The sequence below is a fragment of the Ornithodoros turicata genome, chromosome 3 (genome assembly GCF_037126465.1).
Source record: "Ornithodoros turicata isolate Travis chromosome 3, ASM3712646v1, whole genome shotgun sequence".
In the NCBI taxonomy this organism is placed as follows: domain Eukaryota; kingdom Metazoa; phylum Arthropoda; class Arachnida; order Ixodida; family Argasidae; genus Ornithodoros; species Ornithodoros turicata.
The window spans coordinates 6967513-6986786 of record NC_088203.1 but is presented as its reverse complement, the minus strand read 5'-3'; the positions used below and the strand labels follow the sequence as shown (position 1 = coordinate 6986786).

The 19274-nt window shown below is 46.3% G+C and overlaps 1 protein-coding gene across 1 annotated transcript; it reads right to left on the bottom strand.

The window, feature by feature from the left end:
* Positions 1–7083: 7083 nt before the first annotated feature.
* Positions 7084–19236, bottom strand: LOC135387915 (1-acyl-sn-glycerol-3-phosphate acyltransferase delta-like). Its single transcript, XM_064617126.1, has 8 exons — positions 18994–19236; positions 15190–15389; positions 14956–15125; positions 14240–14401; positions 13606–13759; positions 13359–13546; positions 10836–11034; positions 7084–8383 (listed from the first exon to the last, which is right to left on the bottom strand). Exons 1-8 carry the CDS (start codon positions 18996–18998, stop codon positions 8211–8213), a joined length of 1251 nt encoding a protein of 416 aa, XP_064473196.1. The 5' UTR covers positions 18999–19236; the 3' UTR covers positions 7084–8210.
* Between the last annotated feature and the right edge of the window lie 38 nt (positions 19237–19274).

Below are 19274 nucleotides of genomic sequence, written 5' to 3'. Positions count from 1 at the left end.
GTTTTAGGCGTATTTATATTTCAAATACACTTAAATACACATATCTCATCCTCACGTATTTGTGGGCTTCTCTCGAGTTCCACATTGTTAGCCTCCAGCGATGAAGGGTATCTTGGTTAGAGACTACAGGTCACTCATCCCATGTGTTCGGGGATTTCCGTCCTTCTAGAAAACACCACGATGTGCGAATGAGGGCATCGCCACCCCCGTTGCAGCGGGGGGGACTGGACAGGGCAGACAGACGGGACAAGAACCGACAACGACGACTCAAAATCGGCAAATGAACAAATGAATACTTTATTCAACATAGAGAAAGTGGAAGAAGCGACCACGGGTTCATTAGCTGGTTTTGAGTCGTCGTCGGTTCTTGTCCCGTTACCGTCCTGTCTAATACCGCCCTCGCTGCTCCTGAGACTCAAGGAGACGTTTCCGTTCAATGGAAAGTCGGTCCACGCAAGATGCTGAAATCATCACACTGCATCGCGGAAAAATAAAGAAATATGTGGGCATTGTGTGCAGCAGAGATGCATCCATAGCTGGCTCCATTTATTATATAATTTAAAGGAATAATGTGCCTGGAAGGGTCAAAGTATTTACAGAAGTAGTTAAAGTATTTGAATACTGTCTTAATGTATTTATATGCAGTATCTAAATACACAAAAACATGTAGTATTTTGTATTTATATTTAAATACCCGAAAAGTGTATTTATGCCCGTCCCTGTCGTCATCCCATCCGAAGGCGTAGTTGAAGGACGTCGCCTTTCGCATCAAACCTCGTCCACAGCTATGGAACCCTATGCCATGCTTTTCTTTCTGCAGCACATCGTTCACTTGACCCCACGGGAATGGGTCGTGTTCACTGACTCAACATCTGAGCTGGAAGCAATTGAAAATTCTGGCATCCGAGGCTCATCCGCACAGTTGGTGATGGATGTTAATGGCTTACAACCTTGTCTACGAAGCAGGACACAGGCTGGTTCTCCAATGGGTTCCAGCCCATTGCGGTGTCGAAGGGAATGAACAGGCCGACAGCGCCACAGAAGCAGCTCTCTCGTCTCGGAGACGGACGCGTATTGCGCTGCTGAGAGGAGGTCGTCGTTCCGTACTTCGACGCCTCGTGACTCCTCTGGCTTCCCGTCCACGCCAATGGGCCGTTGACATTCTCCCCCCAGCCATGCTGAGCAGAGTTGATCCAGCGTTCGCTTTCCGTATGCCTCGACATACCTCTCGTCAAGATGCCGCATTAGTTCATCGAATGCGCTTCGATGTGGCTTTTACAGCGCAGTGGCGTTACTGCTTGAGACAAGTTGACTATCCTCAATACAGTCACTGCGGTGCTGCAGAAGATCTAGAGCACATTCTTCTTCATTGCCCACGCTACCAACCTTCCCGAACAGTACTCTCCGGATCCCTTAACAAGCTAGACTCTCGCCCCTCTCTCTCACAAAATTGCTTGGTCCCTGGCCACATCCAGCCAGTGTTGTACCCGCTACCCGAAAAAGGTAGCGCAATACCTATACGCGCTACCTGAGCAAAAAGTAACGAAATCCCGGTATCGTTACCCGTACCTAAAAGTAGCGGAATGCCGCTACCGTTACCCGTAAAAAGTAACGCGATACTTCATGCGCTACTTTTTAGGAAAGAAACAAACAGTATCGTTGATGACGTACTTCAAACGTCTTAAAATAATAAAATAAAACAATATCTCAAAATAATAAATCGACGTCCAATGGAGGTTACACGTAGGTCGCCTGAAGGCTAAAATTTTGAACAGTTTTTTTACAGGGTTACTAAAGCCTACTCGGTATCCTGCATATCTTTTTCTCTTCCTCTAAAGCAAATAAAGCACAAAGCAAGTCTACCGATAAAAGGCTCAACAGCTTTGTCACAAAAAGAACTCGGATTGCCCGGAACGAGAAGTTAGTCAACATACCATGGTGTGCTTTTTCAAATTGGACGTTGACTTCCTTGACGCACAGATAAAGCTTTCCCACCGAGGCGCATAGTAGACATCTGAACACCACGCTACTGTTTTGTACTGTAGCAGGCCATGGTCTCTCCATTGCAGCGGACAAGAAATGGCAACTGTCAAGCACCTGAGCGTACGTGGTGCAATGTCATGTGGAATGCCATGACTCACAGCTAGCGAGGACGGCTCCAGAATGGAGTGACGTCAGTTTGCAGACAACTCCGACAATGCACCAAATCTTCAAGAAGGTTCACGTGGAGGACACATCCTCTTTGTAAGATAACGGCCTCTGTGCCCTCCTTTCGGCTATTTGCCCGGTCTTCCCAGAATGACTTGTGATATCGGGTAGCTTGATCGAAGGCAGGCAGAGTGGAGGTTTGATGATAGGTCGAAGTCGAGTTGTCGCGAACCCCAGCTCGGAAAGTAGCGGTAGCGCTCAAAGATTGCGCTACCGCAAATTTGTAGCGGAAGTACTTCTTTCGTTACGAGTTTAAAAAAGTAGCGCGATCTCTACTCCGCTACCGAAAAAAGTAACGGATACGGTAGCGCCGTTACTAGTAGCGGCGCTACCGTATCCGTTACTTTTTTCGCTAGCGGAGTAGAGATCGCGCTACGTTTTTAAACTGGTAACGAAAGAAGTGCTTCCGCTACAAATTTGCGGTAGCGCAATCTTTGAGCGCTACCGCTACTTTCCGAGCTGGGGTTCGCGACAACTCGACTTCGACCTATCATCAAACCTCCACTCTGCCTGCCTTCGATCAAGCTACCCGATATCACAAGTCATTCTGGGAAGACCGGGCAAATAGTCGAAAGGAGGGCACAGAGGCCGTTATCTTACAAAGAGGATGTGTCCTCCACGTGAACCTTCTTGAAGATTTGGTGCATTGTCGAAGTTGTCTGCAAACTGACGTCACTCCATTCTGGAGCCGTCATCGCTAGCTATGAGTCATGACATTCCACATGACATTGCACCACGTACGCCTAGGTGCTTGACAGTTGCCATTTCGTGTCCGCTGCAATGGAGGAACCATGGCATGCTACAGTACAAAACAGTAGCGTGGTGTTCAGATGTCTACTATGCGCCTCGGTGGGAAAGCTTTATCTGTGTGTCAAGGAAGTCAACGTCCAATTTGAAAAAGCACACCATATAGGTATGTCTACTAACTTCTCGTTCCTGGCAATCCGAGTTCTTTTTGTGACAAAGCTGTTGAGCCTTTTATCGGTAGACTTGCTTTGTGCTTTATTTGCTTTAGAGGAAGAGAAAAAGATATGCAGGATACCGAGTAGGCTTTAGTAAATCTGTAAAAAAACTGTTCAAAATTTTAGCCTTCAGGCGACCTACGTGTAACCTCCATTGGACGTCGATTTATTATTTTGAGATACTGTTTTATTTTATTATTTTAAGACGTTTGAAGTACGTCATCAACGATACTGTTTGTTTCTTTCCTAAGAAGTAGCGCATGAAGTATCGCGTTACTTTTCACGGGTAACGGTAGCGGTATTCCGCTACTTTTAGGTACGTGTAGCGATATTGGGATTTCGTTACTTTTTGCTCAGGTAGCGCGTATCGGTATTGCGCTACCTTTTTCGGGTAGCGGGTACAACACTGAACACTGCATCCAGCCCACCAACGCTCTGCCCTCAAAGCTATCCTCCCCTTTGTGGATACCATAGGACTTGGATCCCTATTGTGAAGGGCCACATTATTTCATTCCCCGCATCACCACCAGCAATGGGGTAGGGTATCTTGAGTAAATTCGTCACGCTCTTCACGGTGGTGCGGTAAAAAAAAATGACATTTACTTGGCAAATATCCGAGTTCAGTTCGCAAATATTTACATAATTAAACTTCCCTTACATGACATGCACATCAGAAGGCGGCAGAAACTTGGCAATAACAAATGCCGTTGACCGCATGCTTCTAAGTGGCTTAGTTTTTGTGTTATTATTATTATTATTTAATGACACGTTTTGTGGGACACCCTGTACATGCTTGAGCTGTGCCGTTGAACGTCACTGGTCACGTGCCGGAGCCCGTGATACGTCACGACGTCTTCTTGTTCGCCGACGCGCTCTTTGCACCTGGCGAGGGTTTTTTTAAAGGTGTGCGGAACAGAGCCTCGCTCGTAGTCTGTAGGTCACCTGCGCTCATCGTTCTTTCCCAGGAGTTCATTTTATTCGTTGCAGAAGACGCCGCAGCGGAAAACGAACAAAAAAATATTTTGTGTGTGTAACTTCCACGCTCCTTTAAAGAAACTACTTCCGCCACACTTGTCGAAAATCTCCAGCCGCATCAGTAGTGCGTCGTGCCAGCTGAGGACTGCAAGGGGACGGTGGCAGCTCACGCCGTCAATAACGACCCATTCTTCGCCACGGTGCTAGTGTGCAACCAGAGCCGGGCCTAGGGGTGTGCGAGGCAAGAGGCAAAGGCACGTCACGGGGCCTGTTTCACACGATTAGGTGCATACTTGATATTTATGAAAACAAAGTAATCGCGGGGCCTATGCAAGCGCGGGGCTTAAGGCGGTCGCCTTACTGCCCCCCCCCCCCATAGGGATCGAAAAATCCATCAAGACCAAAAATTTGACTAAAAAAATGAAATTCTAATGGTCCATTAGAATATTTTAATGGACCATCAAAGCAGCTTGTCGGCACATTAACAACTCCTAGTGGTCCAACACGGCTGTTAGCGGTCCGAAAAATGCTGTCCCACAGCCCGTCAGGTGGGCCAAATGGCCCCACAAAATGGCCTGATGGTACCGCAGGGCCCCTGACGGCCCACTAAAGGGTATCTAACTGCATATCAGGTGAGCTTAGTGGTCCCACAAGAGAACTTAATGGTACGTCAACGAGGCATTGCGATCGAACAGGTGATGCCTCATTGTAGATCAGGGGCCCCTAACGGGACATCAGAGATATGGAATAGCATACAATCGCCAAAACACTCCACGCAGGACGCCGTAAAGGACAGAACTGCAAAAGCTATGACGGAACCTGCGTCCTGTCCCGTCCTACTCTTGTCCTTTAGTGTTTCCTGGTGTCGAATGTCCTATCGCCGGCCCCAGCTGTGTGCAGCATACCAACCTCCCTTCCGTGTCCTCTTTTTTAGTGTAGGGGATAGTTGGCGAGCATCCCGAGATCTCCGACAAGCAGTGGCGTAGCCACGGGGGGGCTAGGGGGGGCTCGAGCCCCCCCTACCTGCCACGGACCGACCCACACACATCGTGCAAATCCGAGAACATAATATATGGGGGGGGGGACCAGTGTGACTATCGCGAAAGTTCTTGTAGTTCATGGCGTCTATCTAAGAAGCGCTCTTGAATGGTTTTCAAAGTATGAGCTTTTCAAAATACTTCCAATCTCATGACACAACTTCATTGGTCATGACAGCCTATACATGTAATCGTACTGTGAACGTCTAAATAAACTATTTTCGTTCCCTTTTTTAATCCTCAGTTTGCAGTGTGCACAAGTATGTGTCTGTTGTCGACACAGGATCAGCGAGGAGGGGGGGGGGCGAGTTTTCGTATCGAGCCCCCCCTACCTTTGAGGTCTGGCTACGCCACTGCCGACAAGTGCGTCGGAAGAAGTACCATTTAATGTTGGGAATAGTGTCCGTACAATGCGTACATGATGGAGTAAGACGCCAATATCGAAGTGTCGCAACCACTTTTGATTCATCTGGTTAGATTTACGTTAGGGGGACTATTATAGTTCCTGGACATCCCACGCTTTCTTTCTTTTTCTGTTCTTTTTTATTTTCTCTTTTTTTTTTGCTGATAGCGGTTCTTCCTATTTTAATATTAGAATTCTTTATATATATTGGGCGTTTACGTCGCGAGACAACTGAGATCATGAGCGATCAGCGGTCGGTATGTGGATTGCTTTTGCTCACCTGAGGGTTCTTTAACGTGCGATGAAAGCTCGTCACACGTAGACAGCGTGTTTAAGCAACTTGTACCCTGCCCGGATCGGTCGAAATGGGCCAGGATAGAGCTCGCCATCTTGAGATTAGGAGGCGAACACGTTACCGACTGGGCCACCGAGGCCGGTGCGGTTCTTCCTATCGAGCAACTCGTCATTCCCTACATCACCGATCAGAGCACGGCCTTGAGAAAAGGGATGCCGCGGCGATGCCTTTTTTCTCCTCTCAGCGAGGCTCTCTCACTCCTACTGGAAGGGAGTGACGTCACGTTGATTCCGATGTCCCCGGAGGCTCCGCAACTACGCAAGTAGCGCTGATCTCTAAAATTCGTTTGGGTTCAGCCCTGGGCCGGCGAGAGAAATTACGGGCCCCTCAATGAGTCCTACACCTGCTCCCTCCTCACGTCTCCAGCGTGGTGCTAGGAACCGTCGTGCTGGTCTCTGAAGAGGCCCGCGGGTCCCTGCGCTCTATCCCCGGCCCCTCTTGTCGGGCCTGGTCAAGCGGTTTGCTCAGCTAAAAGACCGCAAACGCAAAACACGTGTATCTGTCGGGTTGTACACAGGACGCACGACACACGTGTGTAACTGTTAAGCCTAACCAACGGCTCAACCGGCTGTGTCGTCTGCGTTCGTTGAACTGATTAAGAATGTCGTCGGTACGGGAAAAGTTTAGATAAATCCCAGTAAGTCGTGTCCACTCGATAAGTGTACACTTGTGGACTCGTCTAACGATCAACAGACGTGAAATACATAGACACACTCTGTTTACCACTATACTGCAAATTCAACGTCAGTAAAAGTTTCCGAGTGCACTTTTACGGTGCAAACGCGTAAGGTAACTAAAAACGTTCACTCACCTACAAATTCTTTTTCGACACCGACTGCACGAAACTTTGACACAGTACATATGAATTTCAGCAGCTTTCTCGGCATTCGAATTGCGCCAGAAGTTTAGTCGCCTCCGAAACCGCCGTTCACATATAGTAACTCTGGTAACCGTTCAAGCATCGGTGGCGCTCGCATCGGTAATGCATCCTTTTCACCACATGGTAGGCTAGCTAGACCACAGTTTTATATTGGTTGAATCTATTTCCCAGCAAAAGCAACCACTTCCCTGTCAAAAACTGATTTTGCAGTAGGAGACACACAACATTTTTAGTGCACGTACAACAGAACACGGAGGCATTAGAAACTGGTGCCAACATAGCAGTACTTTATTGTAGTTAGTTTCCAAGAAACCTGTTTCTCAAATATGTTACATTTGATATTGATAACAATCTGAAGTTTGGAATGCTTATAGATTTTTGTTACATTTCATAAGCCATGTTCTGGCACTATCATGCCTGTACCATGCACAACTACAGACCAGTGTCTAAATAACTTATTAGTAACATCCATACCTATGAGCAGAACCAAGTGCGATTTATAAAAGCTTTATTTTTTTGTTTTCTACTCAGTGTAGTTTGAGTTGTATGTACCATATCAGCCATCCCCAAAACTTCATGTATGAAATGTACATAACAGATTTCTGAATCCGCATGCACCTAAACATTCGTTTGTCATAACAAATTCACAACTTTGACGTAACGCGCTTGAAAGGATGAACAAAAATTAGTGCTAGTACAGTTCTTCCAGAACAACACACACAGATGAAATGCAACATTAGCTCAGCGAAAGAGGTGTTGACAATCACATATCACAGTTCGGACGTGATGCTACAGAACTAAATTTAATTTCCAGGCAAAGCTGACCGTACACTGGGGAAACTTTCACATTTTATAAAAATATCCTAATTCATATTTGTGCACCTTCCAACGATAACGTGAGTCCGTGCACAGCTTTGAACATTGGGTGTTGAGATGTAAGAAGCAATTATTTTTTTCTTGTTAATTTTTTTCGAGCGAGATTCCGTGGAATAACCGCACGCTCGTGTCACGGGCTTGCATTTTGAAAACTCACCATCATAACCTCATTGTGCTCGTACGACTTGACTCGTGACACTTCGAGTACACACCACGTGCAGTGATAACGTGTTTTATGGCAGAACGTAAGGCCACTTCTGCACTGGAAAACTGGTCACAACAACGGATCGTGTGCAGACCCCTGTTTAACACAGAGACCCCCCCTACGATACATTACATTCACATATGTACACAAGAAAACTTTGCTGATCAACAACAACAAGCACTGGGTGTCTAGAAATAACCGCCACGTCACATGCACTTGTGTTCAGGGACAAAAACGCGCATCACGTGTGGCAGACGACGTAGGTTGCGGAGCCACGACACTGTTTGAGGCATGGGTACGCAGCGGAGCTCACGATACCAAGGGCAGGGCGTCGCCATTTTGTTCAGGCTTGTTGCCCGACTGTTCGCCTTGTGCTGGGCCGTCGTTGGTGCTGCCTTTTCGACTTGTTTGCGAGTTGGCACCGTAGGAAGAGCTGTTGTTGATCTCCGACAGTCCAACCATCCAGTTGAGCACAGAAAACACTGTAAAGAACAAGACGCTTATTTCGTTACTGAAATCAAAATGAAGGAGCATGAAAAGCACCTCTAACACTCTCTGTATGAACGAACCAAGAGACCCTAGGTTTCCGCAGACGCGATTCCACAAAATTTCGCCGAATCTGCCATATCCCGTGGGACCTGCTGTTTCTCTGATAATCACGTTTTTTGCGGATATATTACAATATTATGGATTTCAATGAATCTGTGACATTCTCACGCGTTAAAGGAGCAGTCTAGAGGCACACACAACTTTGTTTCTGTTTTGGTTGGTATGGAATGTTAGGCACCCGAAAACAGCTTTCCCCACAATTCCTACAACTGTAGCAAAATTGGGACACCCGCATAGCCCCCGGAATCTCCCGTGGGCGAAACACCCCTCCTCTTTCGCCTTCACGATAGACACGTGATGAGCGCCACCACGTGCGTCATGCTACGTGAGTGGTAAGGACGCTACTCATTGGACCTGCGATCACATGATCGAGGTGAGCAAACACCGCGCAGGTCGGAGCGTCTGCTACCCCCTCGGAGACGCCATGCGTTCTCCGGCTGCGTGATGTCCGAAACGGAGGGTTTGAAGGCAGTCAAGGACAGGACCATGTTGATTTTTTGGGACCGCTGATGCCACGGGAAGAATGAGTGGTGTGGCCCGAAATTAACTGTGTGTTGCACAGTGATACCCTAACGCTTCCCAGCAGTGTGCAGCCTCTCTGACCGTTATTTCACCACACAGTTGGTTCAGTGGCTAACAGCTGGCGCCACAGTACCGCCGTCATCGCTTGCTTTCTGCTAGTGTGAGTTCCGAGATTGCACAAAAGCCACAGATATGTTACTCTTGTGATTGCAACCTTATTTTGTGAGGCTGCATATATGCTTTGTTTTTTTTAGAAAACGTGATATAAATCATATAAGGAATAGAGGTCAACAAGAAACAGCTCGCAATGTTTTTTCCTAGCAGACGGTTTTTCCTACCAACGAATGAGGGGCTCTCTACCACAAACGGCACACTAGAGTGGGTGATTTGAGAGAGTGGGTGGGGGATTTTGCTAATTAATTGCGCCGCGGACAAACAACTTTGGACAAAAATATTTTGTGGGAATGCCTTTCACATACTGCTTTACAAGACGACAGCAGTTTTTGGCAATGTTAGATACCACTTTAATGCTCCTGTAATGTATGTTTGAAAGAAATAAACTGGGGAGGTCGACCAGACCACCCTGCCTGATTAGTCGTGAAGTCACCAGTGTAAAATGCAGCTTCAGAGACGGCGACGTCACACACAGACTGTCGAATCGAAATGTTTTTCGGTTTGTTTCTGGTTCGGGTTAGGCCATAGAGGTTCGATTAACCGGTTCAGACGCTGTAAAGCGGTGTGGAACCGGTTCGAAGTTCTAATACGCTATAAAATTATTGAAAGCCACTAAAAATGATTTAAGATCTCTTCGTTACATTTTTTGTGCATTTATTTCTGTTTTTCGACCAACATCAGCCCCTTTCATCACCACCACCACATACCAACCCGAACTGAACCGGTATCCCGAACCAGTAACCAAAGCTTTTAGATCGGTTCGGTTCAGGTTCAGCTAAAAATATTGGTTAATTCTGGTTTATCAATTTCGGTTCAGCCCGACGCTCTGGTTAGACGTAACTAGAGCCTGAAGTTTAAGGGTTTTACCCGATTCTTCCCCGAATTTGCACCCCGAATTGAAGGTTCACTCTTTAGGGTGAAACCCGATTTTCACCCGGCAAATTCCTCTCACTGGGATGTCTGTAGGAATGCACTAACTTACTTGTTTGGCAGCAAATGCAGTCACATCATCGTTTGTACCAAACCACTACAGTTGGCTTGAGTAACTGAGCCCGATTTCTCCCCGAATTTAGCACACTGGAAGTTTTTTCCCCCGAATTCGCATGAACTTAGTGCACATGTTTATTTACCCGATTTTTACCTCCCCCCCCCCCCCCCCCCCCCCCGAATTTAGAAAAAAATATTTCCCGAAAACTTCAGGCTCTAGACATAACCAGAGCGCCCTAGCTTTCTGCGTTTCCACAGGATTGGCTACGTCCGCTGTTTCACTCAGAATCATGTGTCTTTCGCAGAAGATTCGACGCATTACAGAATCGTTTAAGTACCCGAATCGACCGCAGACATTTTCACAGGTTACACCAGGTTGGGCTAGACTGTAGTATCGTGCTGCTGGCACTTATCACGGCTGAACTTACTGCTACGAAAGGAAACTTGAAGAAACAGAGAGAAATTCTCAAGAGTTGGATTTAATTTTCTCTGCGCACTGAAAGGTTCGAAAGCCTGAAAAGCGTGGGACGAGCCTGTAATCGATCGACGTTAGTTTTCCACCGCAGGAAGCCACAGGCTTTACCAACGGCATTATACAGTTCCAGTGTTATCGGGATAGGTAATACTGGCCACTTTACTCACCTAGTGCCACGAATGTAGAAAACACCACAATCGTGAATGTGCTGCCCTGCGTCAAGATGACGTAGAACGCGTAGAGGCAGGGCATCCCGATCATCAACAGCCACCCAACAAGGTTTAACAGGGGCCAAATCCTCACGGGAAGCTCGCGAACTTCGGACGGGAACTTGCCAGTCTTCAGGTACTCGTCCATTAATTTGTCCTGCACACACAAAAAAAAAAGAAAAAAAGAAAAAAAGTTGCAGGGACAAAAGGTGAATGCACTATAGCAGGGGGCACTGCGGAGTGAAAAAGGGAAATGTCCTTGGTTATCCACAGCATATGACGTTCCTACACACACGATAATTTCACGATAATTATGTACGCTTGCCCAATTCATACACAGAGCCTGAAGTTTTAGGGTTTTACCCGATTCTTCCCCGAATTGAAGGTTGCCTCTTTAGGGTGAAACCTGATTTTCGCCCGGCAAATTGCCCTCACTGGGATGTCTGTAGGAATGCACTAACTTACTTGTTTGGCAGAAAGATGCAGTTACATCACCGTTTGTACCAAACCGCTACAGTTAGTTTGAATAACTGAGCCAGATTTCTCCCTGAATTTAGCGTACTGGAAGTTTTTTCACCCGCATTTGCATGAATTTAGTGCACATGTTTATTTACCAGATTTTTACCCCCCGAATGTAAGGAAAAATATTTCCCGAAAACTTCAGGCTCTATTCATACAGCCTGCTGGAGGCCAAACTGAAGGTGCGCAAGTTTTCATACTTTATTTCTGAAACAGACGAAGAAGAGTGAAGTATCCTTAAAATAAAATAAGACATTTAATTACAAGCTTTCGCGTATGAGCTTGAAGAAGTGCAGCCTTATGCTCAAAAGCTTGTAACTAAATATTTTATTTGAGTTTTATTTGCACTTTTTTTCTTGTCCTTCATTTATTTTAAGTTTCACCTTTAGGCCTGACCTGCAAGCTCTAATCAGCCTCGCTCCAATATTTCAGTATGACACACAGCTCCAGCTTATGTAATTACGTGCTACACATGTCTTGCACAGGAGTGCATTTCATGTTGCAGTGCTGGAGCTTGCTGTTAAGGAATAAACACGATTCTACCCGGCTTTTGGACTATTCACAAGAGTGTGTGCTGTAAGTGACTTCAAATTTTTCCTGTGCTTCCCAGGTCCTTTGGATGGTTGCTTGGCACGATGCAATTGAAACACTCAGCTACAGTCATTGCTAATGGGCAATATTGTGCACATAAATAAATAAATAAATAAATTGTGCACATTTCTGTACGCTCCCACTATAAGTGCCACAGCTGCCTCACCTTCTACAAACTGTAAAGACACAAAAAATTTCAAAAACTTGGAAGTCTTTGGAAATGAGAAGTATTGCCAGCGAGACCGCATGGAGAGACGAATTTTCTGGGAAATTTGTGAGCGATTTTGTTCTCAGGAGCAGTTGCTCAGATGCAGAAAAGTCCGAATAATTGAGCAGTCCGAAAAAACTACTTTATTTGGTATTAATAGGCCGGAAAAAGTTGTCGATGCTTTCTTGACGGGCAGCCTTCCACCTCTGTGTGATAACATCACCTTCTACTTCCATCTACTTCCAAGGGCGGAAGTGACGCAGTTGTCCTCATTAGTTTCGAGTTTGACGAATGCGCTGGGAAACGGCAAGTTGTCGATATCCTGAACACGTGTAGGGAACATATCGGGACAACTTCTGGCAAGATTAGGCATCACCATTCCTCAAGTCAACTTCACCTAACGCCTGAGTGAATTAGGTGAAACTCGCTTTACTCCGCGGGTGGACAGCACGTGCTCGGCTTCACAAAGCGCCACGACAGGACTCCTTCACTCAGAGTATTGGGAAATGAACAGTCACTGCCTATTTCCTCGCCTCCATTTTTATATTTGGTGTCCTTGACCTTTGCATTGCGTCATGCGAACGTGGTGCGCTCACGACCTCTCGGGACACTCGTGGGCTGGACAAAACCGTGTCCGAAATATCGAGCGACAGAGCTGCACAGCATCAGAAATTTTGGACGTTGCTATACCTAAACTCTATAAGGCACGTGGCCATTCTGCGAATGCGTAAACAGAATCGGGGTCCAAAAAAATCAGTCTGTGACTGTAAATCAAGTGATGTGATGTGATGTGATGTGATGTGATGTGATGTGATGTGAAGTGATGTGAAGTGAAGTGATGAACCTTTCATCATTAATTTCTTATGCACTTTAGGATTTTATATACAGCTGAACCTTTATAACGAATAGGTTTATAACGAGCTTGACCCTCGTGCAAAAACTGTTTATTATATCCGGAAGTTTGTTATAAATGGAGTCTGCTTACACCGAGTTAAATATTGAGTGCCGTTTGCGACGTGTTTGTAATAACTGGAAATTCATTATCAGTGGGGCTGTTATAACCGGGATTTACCGTATTTGTCCCTTCTATGTGCTCCAGCCTCAGAACATCAACTGACATGTTTATCGAGTCCACTTTTAATGTGGGACAAACGACCACCAACCTTCTCGACGTAATGGTCGTACAGGAACTTTGCACAGGCTTCATCATCGTCTGTAGGTATCTTGTCCAGCGGGATCAGCCTAAAGTACATGTCCGCAACAATCGGTCGGCCGTTCACGATGTTCGTCATCTTTGGAGGATTCGGAGAATTGAAGAACCCGAGCTGAATGTCGCAGATACTCCGTGAACCTGCACCGTTGAGGAACGTCACCCCCCGAACCAACTTCAAAAATTTCTCGCGTACTAACCCCTATCCTTGAAGTGCTTGGCGCAGAAGTTAAATCCCCTGGGGCGTGGCAGAAGGTGATGCTGCAGCTTGGGCAGGTTCTTCTTCTCCGCAAACTCCAAGCTGGACTTGTGCTTCGCTTCGGAGAACCTCGTTCCTTCTGCAAAGAGCAGGAGCTGAAACAAAAGTAACGGCCATTTTTTTTTCACAACACACGAGAGGAAGGCACAGACAGTACTGTATATATACTCACACGATTTGCGCACTTTTTCTCCCTAAACAAAAAAAAACGGAAAAGCTGGGGGTGCGCAAATTGCGCGGGAACGTTCGTTTAGATATTCGAACGACTGAAAATTTTAGTATGCCAGTCATATAGGTAACTCAGAAGAGCTGATATTGACGTTATCACTGCATTGCACAAGCGCGAAAGAAGAAGTTGCCCCAGTACCGTGCAACCGCTGACGGTCGGGGGGCAAAATGCCGGCACATCGCCGCTCATACACTGGTGAAATACGTTGAGACGCAACCAGAAGACGCAGCTAGTCGCACGTGACAACCGAAAGCACGCTATGTTTGCCAACTTTGTCATGTTGTGCAGTAAGGTTTGCCATAGCGCAAAGTATGCGAGTTAATACGGTAAGCGCGGGAAAACTTACCAGAATTTTGTCCTTGTAATCTATGAGGGTGTCCAGCTTTGATCCGAGCGTCAGTTTGTCCTTCTCCCAACTCCTCTCCAGGAAAATGTGCTCCGACAGGGCCCAGTTCCAGCCGATGATGGGAACGTACATGAGAGACTTTTTGGCAAATGTTTTGGCATTCTGCAAAAAGGGGAGAGCCATTGCACTTGTTGGCCGTACCTGCGCATCAATGGCAGTTTCGACGGCACTTGCTCGAACACCACACACATAACATTGTGAAAGCTGCAAATTGTGAAAGCTGCGAATTGTGCAAGCTGAAATTGCATTGCATTGAAATTCAATTCTATTGTGAAAGCTGTGAAACACTGGGTGACACACGCAGCATTTGAAACAAAAAAGCGGGAGTGAAATTAAAAAAAAAAAAAAAAAACTAAGATGTGGATGCTTGTGATAAGAATTGTCTCTGACTGAGCCAAGTGTCATGAGATGTGGTTAATAATCTCCGTGGTCTACACTAGAGAGAGAGAGTAGGACTACACTGATAAGATGAATCAGACTGTTTCAGTAATGTCATCTCCTTTCATATACACTCTGTACTTCGAATGAATGATAGTGGAGCAAAAAAGGAACGCAAAAAAGAAATATAAATGAATGCGCTAGTCTGTGTGTGTGTGTTACATTGGGGGGGGGGGGGGGGGGGGAACAGCAAGGCAAGATGGGTGGGACCCACTCACTGCTAGCATCTTGAACTGGTCACAAATGATCCAGCACATCAACCAGTCAACCTCGTAGGTATGATTCATCAGCACGAGGTGGTGCTCTTTCAGCAGGTTGTACAAGTCCTCTTTGGTGCCCCACACCCGTATCCTCGTGCCCGACCACCACTGGGACAGCGCCACCAGATCTGCAAGGTCATCAGCATCCCATCAACCGTCGCACGGCAGTCGACGCGGATTCGAGAGACTTACGAGACCACGACGTGTAGATGAAGTAGTAATTCATTTTGCGGTACGCATGCTTAGAAAACGGCCGTATCGTCAGGTAGGCCGCGACCTGGAAGACGTTGAGGATGAGGCCGCTGAGGAGGAACGTCAGCGTGAGGAACGTGTGGCAGATAAACCATGTCTTGACGGTGGACCAGATGCGGCCGGCTAGGGAAGGGGGTCGTCTGCGTGAGAAGACGAAGAACTGGTTAGCGGCGGCACTGTGACTGATAACGCAAAAAAGCTGTTTCTAAGTGCATCACCTTAGAGTTTTACTTTATAGAGTTTCACACACAGAAAAAAGAAAGAAAAGGAATGAAAAAAAAGAAAAAGAGCAAAACCAGAAGTCTGAGCACTACTTCCATGTGGCTGTGGTGCATCTCCGTTTTTGTCTACAAGTATTTTATGACAGCTTCTCACAAATTCACTACTCCGTTTCTATCTACAAGTATTTTATGACAGCTTCTCACAAATTCACAAATATATAACTCACGTTACAGGCCTTGACATTGATGTTTTGAGTTAGAATTTCACATATTCCATCGCTGATGGTGAAAGAAAAACAAATAGGCACCAACAAAACTGATGCCATACTCCCCGTTCTCCTCAGTAAGAGAGGACATGCCATTTTATCAGACAAGCTGCGTCCAGATCTTCAGCTAGCCAATATTCCACAGAAAGCGAGCTCCCTAACGAAGGATAATCACTGTGTTTACTTGAAATCACAGCTTTAAAAAAAAAATCTTATCACGTGCATTCGTAGCGTGCGCAAGTTCGAGATTGAGGCACTTGGACGAGGCATAGAAGTGCTTTTTATGCGGGAAGCTGCAAACAGATTACGTCGCATTGATAATGGGACAGTTAAGACACAACTAGAGCACATTTTGCTCGAGTTGTTAAAGTGCCACCACGGACTAAATATCGTGTTTTGAGGATCCCACCAGAGTTATGTTACTGGAACCTTCTCGTCTCACTTTCCGTTCCTGCAAAATATTTTGGCTCTACGTGACGCGAAAGCTAGAGAAACATCATTTTTATTTCTGAGAACTGCGACGCCACGGAATGCTCCAACGGAGGGGCACCAAAGGGACCAAAGGGGCACCAAAGTACAGAAATGTATCCTTGTTGAAGGAAAGATGAAACGGGAGCCATTTTGCGATTCTGTTGTGATTTACGAGTCAAAGAACCAGCAATTTACCCTTTCACAGTACTCACACACATTTAGACATAAGAGATGGAACTGCACTAGCTGTTGTCGAACACCGAAACACGCTTTTTTACGAAAAAGAAGGTAGCATTTTTGTTTATCAAATTTTTCAGAATGTCTTTTAAAGGGACAGTCCGGGAAAACCGGAAGTTGATTTTTTCCAACTGTCACGGAAGCTTACATGCTGGGTGGAAAGTTTCAGCTCACAGAACGGCGTGGTTTTCGAGATACCGAATAAAAAAGACTCCTCTGAATACATCCGGTTTCGTTTTTCTCCCTCGCATACTCCTTGCCCCAAGGATCCTCTATGTACGTCAGCCGTCACGTGAGTATGACGTCCCCAATGGACAAAGTGGAGCGGAGGACTGCGCCGTTGCTGGGAATGCAGAGAGATGTTTTTGTCTATGAGTGTACTGAACAGAAGGCTACGTCGTGATACCTGTGTTTACATTGACGCTACTCTGCATTTTAGTCTACATAACGCGTGATTGCTACTCAAAAACATCATAATCGACAAATGCTAGCACACAACAATCAACTATCGCGCAAACAGGCATGCGCAAGTCACGTGCGGCATTGCTCTTATGCACGTCACGTGAGAGCTCGCTGCGGCCTTTACTCGGGACCAACTGCGGCATAGAAAACTGTCGATTATAAATCGTGCGATACGACTTCTTCTGAAATATTTTGCACAGTTGTTGTGAGGAGTATTAGAAATCATAAGGCGGTGTTTCCCAGACCTATGTTTTCGACCGGACTGTCACTTTAAGCACTCTGCAGAAGCGAAAGCGTGCGACGGCGCCCATCAGTTCAACAATCACGACGGCTCGCGGTACGAAGATATGTCACAAGGAGGTAGTTGATCGTACGATCACCGTACCGATAACTCTGAAACTGTGGAAGGTGATCCCCTTGGCTCGCACGAGAGATGCTATCAGCTGGCACTGATAACGCGGGTGGCATGCCCGCGTACAACGTGTCCTCTCATATCTACGGAGAACTTTGAGTCACACGCGTCTGTTGACATACACGTCGAGACTGTACGAGAATTGCTAAGGGCAGCTGCACCGATTTTCAAGATTCGCGGGGTTAGCAAGAAAACGGATGTTGGTGGAGAGAGAGCACCTCGGGTTGCTACTGCGTAGCAAAGCTCTAGAAATGTAGCTTCCACTGGTGATTAACGACACGGAAGACTTACTGTGCAACGCGTTGTTGTGGGTTAGATGTGACCGTAGACCATCTAATTTTGTCGTGTTAAGAAGGCGATAGCTGAACTGACTTAGAGACACAGTGGGTGTGGTACTGAAAGGCTGATAAAGGAAAGCGCAATGGAGAACGGCGTGTTTCTCTGAGTCTCCGCAGCCACAGCATCTCGGAGTGTCGAACTGTCACAAGCAGGAAAAGCTCAGCCTTAAAAGTGGCATTGAGTCACGTCCGATGAATTAGTGCAGCGTCCCGAAGTTGCGCTTTCAATTACGTAGAGCCGTACACTACAGAAAACTTTCACATGAACATAACACATGACGAATTCATCCAGGTCCCGGCTGTGACAAAATGACGTATTAATGACTATTGTTTCACTGACAGCAGCGTGTCAGTTTAACCGAACATACTTTGCGTTTACAGGTGCGCGGAACAAGCATAAAAATAACTATGCAATGTACTACTGGGAGATTCAACATGTTGATCTTTCAATCACTTCTGAATCGATTTTCCTTGTCAGTTGGTTGTACTGGTGTTTTAGATACTCAACAGCAGCCTTGTCGGGAAGGGTGTTACAGATGGGACAAAACTCGTGCTCACGACTTTTCATTTTTTTTTCCCCCATTTTTTGTATGCTCGTGATGTTGGTGCTGCTTTCTCAGTTCGCAATACAATTAAGACAAATGCGAGAAGTGGAAGAAATTGGGCTCGCTTTCAATGGGCGATATCCATTGTGTTTGCGAGCTCGAATTTCGTTGCAGTACCGTATCCGTTCCGGTTCATGTATCGTGTACCAGACAGTCCGTTACGATTCGCTACTTTCGGTTCGTGGTGTTATGCCGGAAAAGCGGCTCGTCGACAATTTTACTGCTACTTCAACGCTACTGCTACACCCCCCTATAAATCCGAACGCACTTTCCTGGTAATTTCATATTTCATACGATGATCACCGCGGAAGTGTTGGCCGCAAGGCCAATTACATGGACTATGGAACATGTTTTCCTCGTTCATCAATGAACCCTTCATCCTTGATAGGATTACGATACACGCGCTCGGAGTTTCAGGAACTTCATTCCGTAAACATCAGGATATAAATGCAGCGTCCACACATAACATTCTCGCACTGTTAGTCGTGGAAAGTTGAAGGTACATGCAATGGAAGCTCACGACTGTTCCTCAAGAAACCACGTTGTCGACAACAAACGTCACAGCGTCACATTCACGGGATGCCAGCTGCGTGAACGGCGTCTTTTTTACATTCCACGGGAATTCGACACTCTATAGGGCGGTCGCTGTCTCGAACTTTCTGGCCAACTCAAATGCGATACACTCAATTGGCTCCAAAAAGTCAGGCAACAAACGGGACAGAAGCCACTTACTCCATGCCTGGGCTCTTCCACGCTGACGCGTTATCTGTAGAGAGATCAGGATCTGTCCACTTCAGGCGAAAAAAGTAAAATCACCAGACTCAGCGAATCACATGGAAGGCCAAAACACATGACATCGTATGATCAGCGAACCGAGCGGACTCCGAAGTTGCACGGCGGACGAGGACGTAGTGACGAAAGTCACGAAATTAAAATTATTCGCGATTCAACAGGGCTGCTTGTGATGTCAATAATTTGTAAGAGCAGGTGGCGCAACATAACTATAACTTACG